Source organism: Myotis lucifugus, unplaced genomic scaffold (genome assembly GCF_000147115.1).
Source record: "Myotis lucifugus unplaced genomic scaffold, Myoluc2.0 scaffold_7, whole genome shotgun sequence".
In the NCBI taxonomy this organism is placed as follows: domain Eukaryota; kingdom Metazoa; phylum Chordata; class Mammalia; order Chiroptera; family Vespertilionidae; genus Myotis; species Myotis lucifugus.
In genome coordinates, this window is record NW_005871055.1 from 19,412,075 (window position 1) to 19,431,618 (window position 19,544).

General features: G+C 40.2%; 1 protein-coding gene across 1 annotated transcript in view; it reads left to right on the top strand.

Annotated features, from left to right (window-relative positions):
* The window catches only part of NBEA (neurobeachin), a 928,080-nt gene that overhangs the window by 854,351 nt on the left and 54,185 nt on the right, over window positions 1-19,544 (top strand). Inside the window, exon 48 of the mRNA XM_006083617.3 lies at window positions 18,756-18,923. Within this exon, the coding sequence (XP_006083679.1) occupies window positions 18,756-18,923 (168 nt within the window). The remainder of the gene's footprint in view (window positions 1-18,755; window positions 18,924-19,544) is intronic.

Sequence of the window (19,544 nt, forward strand, 5' to 3'; positions counted from 1 at the left end):
TCTGTGCACCAGCCCTTTAAGAGGAACTGCCTTGAACTCTAGCAGCCTCCATGTCACCCAGCCTTAATCCTCACTGGTTTTTATAGCCAGATGTTACAGATACTTCTCTTTCTGGCACTGGAACACAGGGCTGGGGAGCCTGATGTGGGGCTGGGACCCCTCACTCCTCAAGGGGTATCCCCACAGTTGAGGTATCCCTCCTGATTTTTATCTGTCACATATGGGTGTGAGACTAGCTGTTCCACATCTCTGCCTCTCCTACCAGTCTCAATGTGGCTTCTTCTTTAATTTTATAGTTGTAGGAATTCCATTCAGCTGGATTTCAGGCAGTTCTGAAAGTTGGCTGTTCTGTATTTTAGTTGTAATTTTGATGTGGTTGTGGGAGGAAGCAAATACCACGTTTACCTATGCTGCCATCTTGGCCAGAAGTCAAGCAATTTAAACTTTAAGTAGATTTTTCCTCTTACTTTAAGAGAGAATAAAATATACCAATGCAAATTTTGACTAATAAATTATTTTTATTTATATTTGCTAAGAGTACTTCTATTGTGCATAAATAAAATATATTAAATAACTTACTCCTAATATTAACATAACCATTTCAAGACTAACTTGTGCTTATATACCCCTTGCCTCTTATATCTTGTCTTTTTAACAGCTAAAATACTGCTAGGCAAACTTTAAGGCCAATACAGTGCTTGTTTAAAATATATCTCCCATTTAATATCACTGTAACTATGTATACAATGCATGGGGAACTATAAGAATTTCATCTAATATGGTGAAGTAACTGTCCCTCAAAGATTTGGTCTCACATATTCAAAAAATTTAAATTTAATAACTGACAAAAATATGAGATATAAATACTTGTGTTTTTATGAAATTATCATAAAACATTTTCAGAAATGAATTGTACATTTTTGTTATAAGTAATAAGTTCTAACTTGTATTTGTGAAGAAATGAAAGAAGTAAAGCACTGGGATTTTTCTCTCTTCTAAACCAAATTCCTGTTATCTTATAGTCATTAATGAATCTAATAAGACTTGTGAACTAAACTTTTATGCCACAGAGTGAAAGGTTTTCACAAAATTCTGCATATTTAGGGAAATCAAACTGCCCCAGTCTTGGTTCTCCACAGCACTGGATGCAGCGCCAGGTTGAATCGATCATATGTAGGGAGTGCCTTGCTAGTAAGGGTGGCTTGAGAAGTGTTTATTCATCTGCTTCTTTCACTTGGTTTTCCTTGAACAGACTATACAGACTAGAAAGGAAATGTTTTACATCTATAGCAGCCATTCTTGGCTGCATCAGAGGTAGAGCTGAAGGACAAACCACTGACTCTGGGAACAGTTGTAAACAGCAGAGCTACAAAAGACATAAAATGTAGGTGTGTGTCTACAGCTGCTTTCCTGTCTCAGCATCTTCTATACTGCTTTTCTTCACCTTGAAGTGTTTCTTCACTGTACTCTGACCATAGTTTCCTTTTCTCCAGCTTGTGGTCAGCTTTGCCATCATACTGATGGGAAATGATTATACTTATGTCATGTTAGGTAACTGTGTTAAAACTAGAAAATTTAACAAATTATCTAAATATCTTATTTCATGCTGAAGAAATATTTATTTGATGAATATTTTTCTAATATGCAAAGTCTGGGTGGTATTATAAAATGTGAAAATGTTTCCATTTTTCACGAATTTTCATTAATTCCATGAACACAACATCTATTTTATATTATTTTATAACATTATCAAGTAATAATACTTTGATATTACTATTATATGACTGAGTAGTTCACATGGGATTTAGTTCTTATGAAATTGGTTTAGAGAAATTGTGCTCTAGTACAATTATAATTTGGATTGGAATATCTTCAGCTATTTGAAAGAATTCTTTGTAATAAGCCTAAAGTATAAAATACCAAAGAAATGACATTCACAGTGGTAACAAAAAGTTTTCATTTCTTTGTATGGATTAGTATTCTGTATCCATGAGCATTCTTTTAAGCTGTCACTAACGAATTCATGGCAAAGAAGACAAAATAATATGATGAAAAGGAATGGCATCATTGAGTATAGACGATTAAGTTTGTTGTCTCCTGCCAGTGACTAAAAAGGCATCTGGTGCATTTGTAGAAGCCTTTACATGACTACAGCTTCATTTTCTTTTCTCACGTTTAAAAATGAAACCTACTTTGATTTTTAATTGATGTATTTATTTCAGTCTATTGTATTTTTAGTTATAAGCAATAATATATATAATTGGTTAGAATTGTATATATTTTTTAATTACAGTGACAGGGATTGTGTTTCACCGAAGAACTGTGAAATTCAAAATTTGGTCTCATTAGAAAATCTAGAAAGGTGATATAGAAACTTTTAGTAGACATTTCAATAAATCCTAAATGCATTTAATTCATATATCAAGAATTGGTTTAATTTATCCACACCAAGCTAGGTTAATTATGACCAACTCACTCATGAAACATTTATAAAGCACTGTGCTCAGTTTTAACATGATTATAATATGACTGCCTCATAAAGGACAGAAGTAGAAAGTACATCTGATAACATTACCCTAATGCTGGGTTCATCAATCATAATCTGCCCTTTTTAAAATTTATTTTAGAAAAAGGCCCTCATGGATGTGCACTGATATCTCCACCAGCCCTCAGTCCACAGGTCCTGGTGCTTCAGGGCCAAATGCAAGACATTCTTGGTCTGCAGAGCAGATCCCGGTGCACTGAGGCAGAGAAAGTGGAGTTTAATGTGGCTCTGCTCTTATTGTCTTACAATCTTTATAAGATTTTCATATTTTAGCCCTGACCCGTTTGGCTCAGTGGATAGAGTGTCAGCCTGCGGACTCAAGGATCCCAGGTTCGGTTCCGGTCAAGGGCATGTACCTTGGTTGCGGGCACATACCCAGTGGGGAGTGTGCAGGAGGCAGCTGATCGATGTTTCTCTCTCATTGATGTTTCTAACTTTCTATCCCTCTCCCTTCCTCTCTGTAAAAAATCAATAAAATATATTAAAAAAGATTTTCATATTTTAAAGAAAAAGTTTCTTTTGTGATAGGTAAAAATTTGCAAAAAAAACAAAACAAAGAATTTTAAGCAAATAGTATAACAAGAATTTTTGGAAGTCTTCTGCAGGAGAGGATCTTAAAATATTCAGATAGATATCTTGTGTGTGAGTGCCTGCTCTGCCACCTGTTTGTTATGACACCTTGGACAAAATAAGGCACCCTTCTCTCTTGGAGCGTCTGTGTTCTCCTTGTCTCTGAAACTGGACATAGGTCAGTACCTAGATCTTTATTGAGAGCCAGCTCTGATAAGGCATGATGGAAAACATATGGAAGCATTGGACATGGATCCTACTCTAAATAAAGCTAGAGTAGAACAGTTCCTTCATTTATCCCAGTCATTAAGTCATAAGGGCTTCTTACGTTTCATACTGCTCTGGGTCTGGGAACACGAGCATGAGCAACACGGTTAGTATCTGGAAGGAACTCACACTCTAGTTAGGAACACAGACAAGTAACACAGCTATAGTAAATGCAAGCAGTGCTGTACTCTCCTCAGTCCACAGGTCATTAGTGAGCATCACAGGCACTGTGTGCATGTTTGCAGTGCACCAGTGAACAAAGATCCTGCCGTCACAGAGATTACTTTTGATCAAAGGTAGACAGACAATAAAGAGTAAATAAATACGTAAAATATGTAGTATGCTAAAAGGTAATCAATACTATAGGGAAAAAGTAGTAATGCAAGGTAAAGGCATCAGGAAAACAAGGAGGGCGGTCAGGATCCCCTCCTGGAATTAAGGCTTGAAGGATGTGGGAGAGTAAACTAGGTGACTCTTGGGCAAAGAGCATTGCAGGCAGAGGGACATTTGTGGCAGGGTCAGAGTGCTTAGCAAGGAAGCCATTGGGTTTGGGTGGAACGAGCAGGGGACACACAGGAGGAGAACTGAACCTTGAAAGCCATCGAAAGCACTTTGTATTTTTACTGTGACCAAAATGCAAGTCATTGCAGCACTTTGAGCAAAAGAGTGCTGTGATCTTACTTATTTCCTTTTTCTTTTTAAAATAGCTGTATTGAGATAGAACTCACATACAATACAACTCACCCATTTTAAGTGTATATAATTCAGTGGTTTTCATTATAATCACAGATATATGCAACAATCAAAACAGTTAATTGCAAACATTTTCACACTACTAAGACAAATTCTCATACCTTTTAGCTCCTCTTCACCCCCAAATCTGAAGCAACCAGTAATCTGCTTTCTGTTTCTATATATTTGCCTATTCTGGAGATTTCATATAAGTGGGAATCATATAATATGTGGCCTTTTGTGACTGGCTTCTTTCACTTAACATAATGTTTTCAAGGTTCATTCCTATAGTACCAAAGTATCAGTACTTCATTCCTTTTTATCACTGAATAACATTCCACTATATGAATATACCACATTTGGTTTATCAATTTATCAGCTTAACTAATATTTAGGTTATTTCTACTTTTTGGCTATTGTGAGTAGTGAATATTCTATGCTCATTATTATAAAACTAGTGGCCTGGTGCATGAATTTGTGCACATTGAAAGTGAATTAATTAGAAGAAATATTTTAATATTGCTATTTGCCCTTTCTCTATAATAGAAGTGTCAGAGATGAAAGAAAATTAGTAAAATGTATATGAAAATAATATATAAATTTATTAATAAATAAACAATAACAACATGATATAACAACAAAGACATTATATAAAAACAACAAAACATGATATACAAACAAAAAGAACATGATATAAAAACAACAACAAAAGTTATAAAAACAACATTGAGACCATGATTGATAAATTGATTAAACTTATTCTAATATCTTCCTGATTACCACATTAAGAGTAAAAACACTTTCAAAGTGCTTGACTAATTTCCCTTGTGATGAAGTATTTACAACTTTAATGTCAAATGTTCTTTGAACTAGAGAGAAAGTAACATATAACTGACCATGTCCGAAAACGGGTTCAGGTAGGAATATTCCTACTCTGTCTAGAGTTTGTCCTTGTGATTTATTAATAATCATCGAAAATGCTGGCATCATGGGAAACTGTCTTCGATTAATTTAAATGGGAGGCCAGTGTCAGACAGGGACAAATCAATTCTTGGAATCAGAACAACCTCTCCTTCTGCAGATTCTGGTAATACTTCAGTTTTGATTATGTTAGGTCACAATCTTTTGATAATAAATCTAGTACCATTACAAAGACCCCAGTTACTATTGAGATTTCTCAATAGAAGGATGATTGCACCCACTTTCAGTTTTAATTTATGACATGGCATTCCCAAAGGAGTAATACTATTAAGAAATTTGATGGGAAAATTTTCTTTTTCGGCATCATCCGTTAAATCAATGGAATTATCACTCAAATATGTGTGAAAATATCCATCGACTACAGTGGGGCCTTGACTTACGAGTGTCCTGACTAACGAGTTTTTTGAGATACCAGCTGTCTCTCAGCTGATTTTTTGCATTGAGTTGACAGAGTAATTTGAGTTAACGAGCTCCTTAACGAGCTCCTTAACGAGCTCGGTCTCGGAACGAATTAAACTCGTAAGTCAAGGCCCCACTGTATATCCAAAATTTCTTCATTTAATTTTTTGAACATGTTCATTTTTTTGGACAAAGAATTGCACATTTAGATGTATTGTTAATATTATCTATAGATATACTATTTCCAAAGGTAGCTTCAATAATAGATCCATTACAAATCATTTCACGGGGGATTTCAATAATATCCATTCCTAAATGAAAACTGCTATCAAGTTTGCCATCTCCAAGTTTTACTAACTTCGTTATAAGCAGAATCCTCTGATCTCATATTTGTTTTAAGGGAAAATTTTCTGAAAAATCCCCAAACACTACAGTACTTCAAATTCATTTGTACTATGGCTGATTGCATAGCATGTGGCACAACACTGAGACATTGTTGAAAATCCCCTCCAAGAAGGAGAACTTTCCCACCAAATGCAACATTCAAATTCATAATTTCTCTTAGTAATCTATCTATGGAATTTATAGCATGACTGGATGCCATGGTGTATTCATTAATAAATGAGAAGTTGGGCCTTTTTAATGGTTTCAGCAACTTCACTCTTTATATAGAGTCTAGAGATTGAAGTTTCATTTAATGGAATTGGAATTTATATTGGGAATGAAAGGTTCTTCCACTAAGAAGTAAATTTGCAGCAATTCCTGTAGATGCTGTGGGTAAAACATTACCACCATGATCTCTAATATAATGTATTAAAACTTTATAAAGATATGTTTTTCCACTACCGCCTGGACCATCCAAGAAAAAGCATTTCGGGTGTACAGTTTAATCTTTGATGGTTGAAGTTATAGTCTGAGAGGCTGTCAACTGTTCATCATTCAGAGAATTTATCAAAACCTCTGCCTGTTGTTGCTCATATGATTCATCACATGGAGTTGTATTTGTTAATAAAGGATAGTCAGGAAGTTTGAAATGCGAACATTTCATTCCATGCAATGTGAATACTTCTTGAATTTCATTAAGGGCATGCATTTCACAGTTCACACAGGTACCTTCTTTTCGGTGTAATTTCCAACAGAAATCTTCAATAAAATGAGATTTATTCTCATGCCATAATTTGTCTGCATCAGAAGGACATCCAAACATGCATATATATGCAAAAAGTTGCCTTAGTTGTTTGGCCATATTAAGGATGATTGCATCGGCAGTCATATCTTTCCAGATAGTGTCGTCAATTAATAATTCTCTATGTTTAGCAGCTTCATGAAATGTATCATAAATTACACCTCCTACAGTTTGCAGATCAGCAAAACTTATCGCACCTTTTACCTGCAGAAGCAAAAGTCTAAGGTAATATCGTTCTGGTTCTCTAAAGCTCACAGTGAACAGTCTACCTAATACCTTATTCCCGTCCTTTTGGTGTTTTCTCCACGAAGAATTATTAAACACATAATGTTGTGGAATCTCCCAATAATAATAATTATGCACATCAGAATCTTCTCTATTCAATAAGAACCAAGCCATCAAAGTCGAGTTATGCCTTTTAGCCCTACCTATAACTTTAGCAAAATCATCGGTATGAAAATACAAATTCTGATCATTTGGCAAATGAATAGCTAATCTTGTGATTGCATGAGATTGGTCATGCATTCGCATTGAAAAAAGTCTCCAAACAGCCTCAGGAGTGCTTACATACCTGGAGTCAATGAAGTCCTGTACTTCATCATGATTGATAATATTTTTTTCAGAAATTTGAATATTTGCACAATCGTGCCCTTTATAGATGTATTTAAGTAAATATTTAACACTTTTAATCAATGTGCAGACTTCAACATTTATATGATAGTTATATTTAAGGCACAAATAAGGGTTATAAGGGACAATCCAAATGTTATCGACAACTTTATTTCCAATAGACATGGTACTACCAGATCTTCGTTTATATTTAGGATATCCATCAATATTTCCAATGGTTGCATTTTGAAATTCTTTCGGGTATCTCTTTGAACATTTTCCATTTTCCATACATGGACTATTTGGATTTTGTATTCCACATGGTCCATGTACCATATTGGATTTTACAATTTGAAAAAGTCGAGGACACTGGTCTACATCCAGAATTTCTGCCTTAACTATACGGTCAATGTCATCTCCTATTCGTAATTTGGATTCACTATCTAATATCAATAATATGTGAGCGCGAGGCAATCCACGTTTCTGAAATTCAATGAAATGAATTTTAGCTATTACTTTGCCAAATAAATGGAATTTACACATATCATTTAAAAGAGCATTCAGCTTAATATTAAAAACTCTGGCTACCAAGTCAGGTCTCTTTTCAACTTTTTGCCAGTGTTTTAAATTGTTTATAATATCTGCCCATTTTGGGTTGCACGTCATGGTTATGAATAAATTGGGCTTGCCATACTTCATTACAATTGCCATAGCATCCTGATATCGCTGCTGCATATTTCTGGGACTACCCTCAAAAGACGATGGAAGGATTATCATTTTACCAATTGGCACATTGTTATATTCAGATCTAGATGTGAAATAATCCATCAAACCACTATATTTTTCAACTCACAACTTAGATTGGTTTGCTTTAATGAAATTTATCCAATTGGCTTCCATTTTTGAATATGAATCGACAATATACTGTTGAGTGAATTTTCCTGCATTTAAAATAGGATTGAACGTGTCCCGAATGGAGAGATGAAATCCATAATACTGCATTTGTATGACTCGTGTCCTTACATTTCATCTAGTATTATTGTCGATTACACTGTCATCTCTGAGTCTTAATGCAATATCTGTTCCCTAGCCTTTTTCACCATGTGGAAAAAGAATAGGATATTTCATTGCATCTAATGTAGGAAACAGGATACTGATTTGTTTCATTTTAGTGGCATTTGGATTATTGGGATCTGGTTTACAATGAATGATCAAGTCCCTTTCAAAAGGAGGTTCTCCATCTTTGTATCTGAATATGACAGCAACCTCGGTTACACAGGGAGAATTATATCTACCCGGATCACTATTACGATCATATTTAATCGCCATTGTTACCTCTGTGGGAGCAATACCTTTCGCTGCTGCTTCAGATTGGGCTTCCTTTTCTACCTCATGTAGCTTCTCGTATGATTTTGTTAATTCATTTATTTCATGTATGAGGTTGTTGATGTTGATCATGAGTCTTTCTGAGCAACCTTGGTTTTCTAGCATTGCTAATCTTTTACTTGTCGTTTCGGCCGTATCTAAAATATTGAGTTGAGAAAACTTCCAAGAAACACCATCTGAAGGATGTAAAGTTCCAGTACGGTGATAAACTTGTCTGTATTCTAAAACAGTATGGCCCATATCCTGATGGTGATGCAATATTTGCACCTACTGAAGCAAAAGCAAAAGAATGATTTATCTAATTAATATTTTTCATGAAATTTTTACTGTCAGAATCTTCGATTATCATTAATTTTAAAAATATGCCAGGTATTCTGGAAAATGTATATCATTTGGACAAACTTTACCTTTGCTACAACATTGAGTAAATTTTCCATCAGATGGTTTTTCATAGGAGAAATTTAGTGATAGGCAGAATTGACATGTAACAGTCGTTCCACCACAACTATGTTTGATAATTGCATCCTCATGTACTTTGCTGTGAAGGCAGTTCCTACCGGTATTGGTAGTACTTGTCTGTCGATGATGCTGGATTCTTTCAGCTTCAGAGGTACATTGTGCCAATAGTTGGTCTTCAGACATATTCTGTCCTGATGCCAGCCTGGAGGAATCAGGCTCCATCCTCGCTCCTGTCAAGGTCCCTGGTGGGGCCAAGTGGGGGTGGGACCAGCCGGGGAGAGGGGCTGCGGGAGGTTGGCGGGGCGGCGATTGGCTGCCATGAGTGTGGGGTGGGGCAGACAGGGGTGCAGGAGGAATCTCGAGCTGAAGGCTGTGGGGGTGCACTTCTGGTCTTTGTGGCTTGTCACTTGGGTTGGTGGCCCACTCACTGGCCGCTGCTGGGACATGGGCCTGAGTTGGAAGGAGGTAGAGAGGGTGCCCAGCCCCGGCAGCGGCACAGGAAGGAAGAGCCCGTTCCTTGGTGGGTCCATCTCTGGATCATGGCCCCTGGTTGTGGCAGCATCTGCTGGCGACCTGGGGACACACATGAAGCTGACACTCATGTCCCTGTGTCCAGCGGGAATGGCACTTGCTCTCCACTGCCCTGATCTTACAAATGCTGTGCTTGAACCAAATATAAAAGTAGAAAGGCCAATGCAGCACAGCTGAATAAACCTCTGCCGGCCCTGCCCCCCATCACCCAGCCACTGCCATCGCCAGTGGCCTGCCTCTGTGGGAGGCAACCCCGGCAGGCCGATCGGAGGATAGTGCCGGTGGGGAGCTGCCAGGCCTGCTGCCCCCCGATTGCTGTCCCCTCCCTGTGCCTGCTGGCACCTGCCTTGGCTGGCCTGGTGCCACCCACTTGTGGCCCCGCCCCTGCCAACCCACTGGTTGTTCTACCATTCAGTCAATTTGCATATTGTCCTTTTATTATATAGAACTAGAGGCCTGGTGCACAAAAATTTGTGCACTCGGGGGGTGAGGTGGGTCCCTCAGCCCAGCCTGTGCTCTCTCACAGTCTGGGACCCCTCGGGGGATGACCATCTGCTGGCTAAGGCCTGCTCCCTGGGGGATTGGGCCTAAGCTGGCAATCAGACATTCCTCTGGCAGACCAGCAACCCTCAGGGGATGTCCACTTGCCAGCGGGGAGCAGACCTAAGCTGCAGTCGGACATCCTTAGCGCTGCTGAGGAGGAGGGAGAGGTTCCTGCCATCACCGCTGTGCTGGCAGCCATCAGCCTGGCTTGTGGCTGAGCAGAGCTCCTCCTGTGGGAGCTCACTGACCACCAGAGGGCAGCTCCTGCATTGAGCGTCTGCCCCCTGGTGGTCAGTGTGTGTCATAGTGACCAGTCATTCCCAGTCTTTCTGCTGTTAGGGTCAGTTTGCATATTACCCTTTTACTACATAGGATAGAGGCCTGGTGCACGGGTTGGGGGGGCTGGTTTGCCCTGAATGGTGTCCCGGATCAGGGTGGGGGTCCCACTTGGGTGCCTGGCCAGCCTGGGTGAGGGGCTGATGGCTGTTTTCAGGCTGCCCGCACCCCCTTCAGGATGGGGGTCCCCACTGGGGTGTCTGGCCAGCCTGGATGAGGGGCTGATGGCTGTTTTCAGGTTGCCCGCACCCTCTTCAGGGTGGGGGTCCCCACTGGGGTGCCTAGCCAGCCTGGATGAGGGGCTGAGGGCTGTTTTCAGGCTGGCCACACCCCCTTTAGGGTGGCCATCCCCACTGGGGTGCCTGGCCAGTCTGGATGAGGGGCTGAGGGCTGTTTTCAGGCAGGCCAAGCCTGCAACTGAAGCTCCCAGTCTCTCCTTTTTTTCTTTTTCTTTTTATTCTGGGATTTATTTACCTTCTGTAATTGAAACTTTGTTGCGGCTCCAGCTCCAAGGCCGGCTGGCTGAAAGCAGGTATCTGGGTTTGTTTAGCTTCTATAATTGTAACATTGTTGCATCCGGAGCTCAGAGCTGGGCCGCAGCAGGTGGGGAACCTTGGCTTCCTCCATCGCCGGGGCTACCAAGCCTCATGTTCTCTTCAGCTGCGTGGCTGCCGGCCGCCATCTTGGTTGGCAGTTAATTTGCATATCACCCTGATTAGCCAATGGGAAGCGTAGTGGAGGTATGGTTAATTACTATGTTTGTCTATTATTAGATAGGATTATAATAATGTTATATTAGTATTATGATGACTATTATATAATGTTCATTCTATGAACATTCATGTATAAATTTTATTTGACTACCCATTTCCAGTTCCTTTGTGCATATACCTAAGAGTGGAATTGAAAGGACCCCTCTGGCTGCAGTGTTGGGAATGACCTGTGGAGGCACAGGGTAGAATCAGGCATATCTGTCAGAGGTTTGTAAGAGATGATGGTGGCTTGGAGTAGGGTGGTAGCAATAAAGGTAGTAGTAAATTAATTGATTTTGGATGTATTTTAAAGTTAGAGCCAACATTCTCCTCTGCAACTTGTTAGCAGTGACCATTTGCCTGCACATTTCTCTAGTCTTACAGAGCTGGGTAAGGATGGGGGGCAAGTGTGCAGAGTGGTGATAGCTGGAGCAGCAGAGATAGGCCCGCTAAATTTAATAATTTCCACTAGAAATGGGGTGAAGGTGGAGGCTAGTGCCTATTTCCACTTTGAGTTCCAGCATAAATTTCAGCAGCAGGAAGAGACCAAGTCAATATGTTTATTTTCCATAGATTGTGATTTTCCCCCCCAGAATATGGAATGCTTACTCATCTGTATATCTTTTAGGGCCTGTGTCTGACACATGGTAGGTGCTCAGTAATTTGGGTGCTGAAGAGAGATTAGACTAAGTTCACCTTGTGTTTTTGCATTTCAATGGGATGTGTTTCTGGAGATTAGAAATTTGTCTTCTTTATCACAGTATCACTGAGTTCTAGAACACTCCCCGTTACATAATCATTGCTCCATAATGAATGAATGAGTAATGAACGAATGTTTGTTCCCTCTGAAATTCTCTTTTACCAGATGTTCTTACAGTTCACTTCTCCTTGTAGTTTTTAACTGTCACAAACTCAAGGAAGCCTTCTCTCTCCACTGCCTCTAAATTAGCAGTCCCACCCCATACATACATACTCCTTAATTTTTTTCTGATTTTCTCTTTTCCTTAGCACATATCACTTTCTCACATACTCTGTATCTTATTAATTATTAATTATCTTGGGTTTTCTTGGTCCCCCTCTGTAATGTAAACCCTCTGGCAGTGATTTTGCTGTCTTTTATTTACTGCTGTTATCCTAGGATCTAGAACAGTATCTGGCACATAGCAAATAATCATTATATGTTGAATGAATAAATGAGCTTTTTTTGCCACCCCCACTCTCACTTCTTGACATTTCTTTTCTTCCTTTCTCATGACCAATACATCTTTCCCATTGCTTAATCAATCAATAAATGTTTACTAAAAACATATTTAATGCTAGGTTTGGAGCTATGGGACTTGCAAAAGAAGTATTAGATATGTCACGTAACATCCTATCCTCAAAATGCTTATATTCTAGTTGAGGATACAGTATTGCAAATTTAAAACAATTAAGTACTAATTGGGAAAAACCTCAATCATTTTTATAGCACTTCATAGTATATATAAAATCAATTTTTACAAGTAACTTTGTATACATTATCTTACTATATTAAACAGGAGGGTACTAATGATGTGTCATGGAAATCCATGGAAGAGTTCATAGACTGTGAGCTGGATAACTTAGGAAAAAAAATAGTGGAGTTAAGAAGGGTGGATATGACCTGAAAAAGAAGCAGGAAAATGAAATGCTTTCATATTAAAGAGGAAGAAGAAAAAAAAAAGCTCAAAGATTGTATCAACTGCTGTGTGACAGTAGCAGTTGATTTTCTGTGCTCCTAGAGCCAAGGCTACACTGCATATTAAGAAGTCCAGACAGAGAACCACACTGGTGGTGTAGGTAAATGAGGTACTCACTGTCTCCCACAACCACATCAAAATTACAACTAAAAGGAACAACCATCATTCAGAACCACCTTAAATCTGACTGAATGGAAATCCTACAACTAGAGAAGTAAAGAAGGAAGCACAGTGAAACTGGTAGGAGGGGTGGAGGCATGGAAAGGGTATTTTTCTAACACCCACATGTGGCATTCTTTTAATGGGAAGGGTATCTTGGTCTCCTGATAGGAGTGAGGAGTCCTAACCCCACACCAGAACTTTCAGCCCAAGGTTCCAATGCTGGGAAGAGAAGTCCCCATAACTTCAGGCTATAAAAATGAGCGGGGATTGTGGCTGAGTGACATGGGGGCTGCTGGAGTCTCTGGTGTTCCTTTTAAAGGGTCAGCCCACAGACTTACTTGGACTCCTGCCCTCTAAGCTCCAATGCTGGGGGTGGGGTGGGGTGGTGTCCACGGATATATGGGGAGGATCTGAAATGTCTGGCATTGGAGCAAGAAATAAGGGGTGGCTTTCTCCCAGACAGAGGTACTCACAGGTTTCATAGTTTCTATGGTGAGATCTCGCCCGTTGCAGAGCTGAGTGAGAAGGGCCATATCAGAGTCTCCATAAAACTGGCCGACACTGTTTGCTCCACCCTGGTGATTCCCTCAGACCTAGCCCCACCCAATTTGCAGCCCCACCCAAACTGTTTCCAGTGACTTTTCCATGTGAATGGCCTATCCTGGCTCAGGCTTCAGACTTACCTCAAACAAACAACAGCTGGTGTCAGCATGCTCTATACCACACAATAAGAGGCCCGAGGCCTGGCACTAGCAGCAGAAAGCCTTGCTTCACAGCTTGGCTTCACTTGGGCATTTTCAAGCCCAATACAAGTAGCAACCATCTGCAGATCACTCTCCAGCTCCTGCCTGGTGGCCCCCGTTAGTAGCTGACTTTGCACCTCTTGGGAAGCCCCAGAACCAGTGCACCCAGGGGACAGCTTCAGACCATACTAGATTACAACTCTATGCATCCATGAGCGACACACACAAGGGGCAGACTCAGTGACAACCAAAGCCCCACTGAAGGAAATCCTGCTCCATATGAGGTGTCTCCTGCACCGCAGCTCTTCTATTGTAGTTGCAGCTCATCCTCACAGCCAATTGGACTGGAGGTCAATTCCTCCCAATGACATCAACAGCAATCAAGGCTCAACTACAAGAACTGTGCACACAGCCCACACAGGGGCACACCTACTGTGCCCAGCTCAGGTAACTGGGGAGCTAAGCCACTGAGCCCTACAGGGCACCTACTACACAAAGCCACTCTACTAATTCCAGGAGACACAGCAGCTCTATCTAATACACAGAAGCAAACACAGGGAAGCAGCCAAAATTCAGAGAAAAAGAAATATGCCACAAATAAAAGAACCAAGGAAATCTTCAGAAAAAATAACTAAATGAAATGAAAGCAAGCAAACTATTAGAAACAGAATTCAAAACAAAGGTTATAAAGATGCTCAAGGATCTTAATGAGAGCTTCAAGGGACTTAGTAAGAATTTCAAAGATCTTAGTGAGAATTTTAAGGAAATTAGTGAGAATATCAAAGACATGAAAAAGGACCAGTCAGAAATGAAGGATACACTAACTGAAGTGAAGAATAATTCACAGGGAACCAACAGTAGAACAGAGGATGCCAAGAATCATATCAGTGATTTGTAATATGAGGAAGCAAAAAACACCCAATCAGAAGAGCAAAAAGAAAAAAGAATTAAAAAATATGAAGATAGTGTAACAACTTCAAGCATAGCAACATTCACAACATGGAGGTGCCAGAAAGAGAAGAGAGAGAGCAAGATATTGAAAATCTATTTGAAGAAATAATGATAGAAAACTTCCCTTACCTGGTGAAAGAAATAGACTTATAAGTCCAGGAAACACAGAGAGTCCCAAACAAGAGGAACCCAAAGAGGCCCACACTAATACACATCACAATTAAAATGCCAAAAGTTAAAGACAAAGAGAGAATCTTAAAAGCAGCACAAATGAAGCAGTTAGTTACCTACAAAGGAACTCCCATAAGATCGTCAGCTGATTTCTCAACAGAAACTTTATAGGCCAGAAGGGTGTGGCAAGAAGTATTCAAAGTGATTAATAGCAAGAATCTACAACTAAGATTACTCTACTCAGCAAAGCTATCATTTAGAATTGAAAGTCAGATGATGAGCTTCATAGATAAGAAAAAGCTAAAGGAGTTTATTATCACCAAACCAGTATTACATGAAATGTTGAAGGGTATTCATGAAAAAGATGAAGGAGAGAAGAAGAAAGAAGAAAGAAGAAAAAGAAGAAGAAGAAGAAGAAGAAGAAGAAGAAGAAGAAGAAGAAGGAAATATGAACAATAAAATGGCAATAAATACATATCTATCAATAATTGAATCTAAAAATCAAAATAAGTGAGCAAGAAATCTAATTAACAAAATAAACTGATGAATAAAATAGAATCAGAGGCATGGAAACATGGAACAGACTGACTAATCTCAGAGGGAAGGGGGGAGGGGCAGGAAGTGATTAACCGAAGAATTTATATGCATACTAGAGGCCTGGTGTACGAAATTCGTGCACGGAAGGGGGTTCCCTCAGCCCAGCCTGCACCCACTCCAATTGGGGACCCCTCGGGGGATGTCCGACTACCAGTTTAGGTCTGATCCCCAGTGGTCGGACACCCCTCTCACAATCTGGGACTGCTGGCTCCTAACCACTCACCTGTCTGCCTGCCTGATTGCCCTTAACTGCCTCTGCCTGATTGCCCCTAACTTCCCTCCTTGCCAGTCCGATCTTGCCCCCAACTGCCCTCCCCTGCCATCCTGATCTTGTCCTTAACTGCCCTCCCCTATCAGCCTGGTTGCCCCCAACTGCCCTCCTCTGCCAGCCAATTTAGTTCTGATTGGTCGGTTTCTATGTCAATCAGCGTCAAAAGCTCCACCTCCTAGGCAGCCATTGGCTCCTCACAGTTGACCCAGATTTGGTTCTGATTGGTCAGTTTCTATGTCTGTCAGTGTCAAAAGTTCTGCCTCCGAGGCAGCCATTGGCTCCTTACATTCACCCAGATTTGGTTCTGATTGGTCAGTTTCTATGCCAGTCAGCATCTCTGGGCCTATCAACGGGGCCTGATCAGAAAGGCAGGGCTGGTCAGAAGCTCTGGTGGAGGCCTGGAGAGAAATGGAGGCACAGCTGTTGGCCAGGCCAGGAGAGAAAGAGAGGCAAGTTCTGACCAACAGCTGCCACAGAGGCTATGAATCAGACCCTGCCTCTCTCTACAGGCCTCTCTCCGGGCCTGATCCGCAGCCCCCTAGGCCAGCCCTGGGCAAACTACGGCCCGCAGGCCAGATTCGGCCATTTGAAATGAATAAAACTAAAAAAAAAAAAAAAAGACCTTTTATGTAATGATGTTTACTTTGAATTTATATTAGTTCACACAAACACTCCATCCATGCTTTTGTTCCGGCCCTCCGGCCCAGTTTAAGAACCCATTGTGACCTTCGAGTCAAAAAGTTTGCCCGCCCCTGCCCTAGGCAGTCAGTGCTGGGTCAGGGCTCCCACAGCAGCCCCAGTCAGTGCTGGGTTGCGACCCAGCACTGACTTCCTGTCTGGTTGAGGCTTCGGTGGTAATCAGTCATTACGACCCTGGCTCTTTATTATATAGATATGCATTACCCATGGACACAAATAATAGGATGGTGAAGACCTAAGGTGGGTTGGGAACCAGGTGGAGAGAGGCAAAGTAGGGAAAGGGGGACATCTATAATACTCTCAACAATAAAGATTTTTTTAAAAAGAGGTCCTGCCGAAACCGGTTTGGCTCAGTGGATAGAGCGTCGGCCTGCGGACTGAAAGGTCCCAGGTTCGATTCCGGTCAAGGGCATGTACCTGGGTTGCGGGCACATCCCCAGTAGGAGATGTGCAGGAGGCAGCTGATCGATGTTTCTCTCTCATCAATGTTTCTAACTCTCTATCTCTCTCCCTTCCTCTCTGTAAAAAATCAATAAAATATATTTAAAAAAAAAAGAAGTCCTAAAAATAGTAGGGGAGGGTAGGATCAATGTTTGAGGAGTCAGGTAAAGTTTATACTAAGTGTGTTATGTTTGGAGGAACCTTGGAAGATTTAATTAGAGGATTGCAGTATGAGCATGATGGTTTCAGAGGTCTGTTCCACAAGCAGGGTGAAAGAGGGGCTGGATGAAAGAAAGAGGTTGAAATCTGTTACATGTGGAGAGCAGTGAGAGAGCTTAGACTTGGGTGGTGCCAGTGGGAATGGAGCTATGCCTCTGTATTGTACATCCAGTAAGCATTCAACTAATAAAATAAAATGCCAGACATTTTGAAAGGAATAAATCAAGAAAGAGATTGAGGTTAATAAATCATTATCTAAATGTGATCATAGGAAAAGTTAAAAAGTATCATTCAGATATTTTATAGATTTTTAAAAATATAATTATCAGAGGACTAATTTCAAGTGCTTTTTTATAAATGAATTTCAAATTGGTTTTAAGATCTTAGAAATCAGAGACATGCATCCAGAGAATGAATTCATCCACATATTTAATTACAGCTGTAATGTAGAGAATTGGTTTTTATTGCTATGCATAGTTAAAATTTAAGAAGCTAGTTCTACAGCTTTTTACTCATGTTGCTGAAATCAGTGTGCTCTTAAAATGAATAAGAAATTGATAAATGAATGCGTTAAGTGAGAGGCATAGTGAGCCACACATTATCACTGCTCATGTATGTTTTAAACTGAACTCCATCCCTACATGAAAAGTTACCTCTGGGAAGCTTATGATGGCTTCTTAGGAAAAGAAAAGACCTTTTTTCCTGACTCTTTATGACAGTGGTTCTCAACCTTCTGTCCCTTTAAGTACAGTTCCTCATGTTGTGACCCAACCATAAAATTATTTTCGTTGCTACTTCATAACTGTAATGTTATGAATCGTAATATAAATATCTGATATGCAGGATGGTCTTAGGCGATCCCTGTGAAAGGGTCGTTCGACTGCCAAAGGGGTCGTGACCCACAGGTTGAGAACCACTGCTTTATGAGCTCATTAACTTTCAGCAATTTCTCACCAGCTAGCAAACATCTAAAATTGCCAAGTGATTCCAAAACGGTATAATAACAGAATTAATTGTGGCAGAAGGAAGGCATTCCCTTTTTGTAGAGTTAAATTTTGTAGAGGTAAGTTTGCATATTTAGGCAGAAAAATATGTGTATATCAAAGTTTCTAATAAAACTGTGTGTTTCAAACTAATGTTTCAAAATTAGGAATAAAATCATTGTAACATAGCATTAAAATAGGCATTTCAACTTATCTTTAAACATGAACATGACTTTGTAAGAAATGTATTTAATATTAAAATTTATATTGTATAGGTAATGGAGTGAAGAGAAAGTTAAGCATTTAAGAAAAAAAATTTTCACTTACGTTTATGTTTTATTAGAGGTTGTATTTTACCATTTCTAGGAGCAGAAGATCAAATATAGATAAAATATAGGAGTGTAAAGACCATGTCCTGCTTATTTATATAGAATATCTCAAAGTAAGAAAAAAAGAGAGCTAAGTTTGTACGGACTCTCATTTTCCTTTCTTGACTAATTTCAGGCCTTGGAAAGTGAATTTGTTTCTTGTCAACTCCATCAGTGGATTGATCTTATATTTGGCTACAAACAGCGAGGACCAGAAGCAGTTCGTGCTCTGAATGTTTTTCACTACTTGACATACGAAGGCTCTATGAACCTGGATAGCATCACTGATCCTGTGCTCAGGGAGGTAGGTGTTCAGTCCCATAATTTTAAAAAAAAAATCTGACATCCCTCAAACACACTTGTGACTTTGCAGCTCTTTCTGTATAAGTTTCCTTTCAACATAAATTTTCACAAAATATAAATTTCAATCCTTGACAAATGTGGAAAAATGAATGTTATATATCAAAACCAAGTAATGAGATCTGCATGTTGTTCCTATATAAATTGCAGACATATATAATGAACTCAAATACACTTATTTCATTTTACTTCAGCATCTTCATTAAAATGCTTAATGACTTATGTGTGTAATTAATGAAACCTAGTTGAATATTTAAATACTAGGAGCCTAGTGCACAAATTCATGCACCTTGAAAGGAACTGTGGGCTGTGAGGCTGTGGTGGGCACAGGAGCAGGCCTCAGCCCATCCTCCATGCCCTAGGTCCCCTCTCTGCCTGCATCCCTGCTCCCGCCGCCGCCACTCCCACACGCTGATGGCGCCGGTCCTGCTTGCACCCACTGATGGCGCGGAGCAACTGGGGCCAGCGCCAGCAGTGGGTGCGAGCAGGGCCAGCACCGTCAGTGGGTGCGAGTGGTAGCTGGTGCCCTGATCACCCCTCAGGAGCAGAGGGAGGTGGAGAAGCC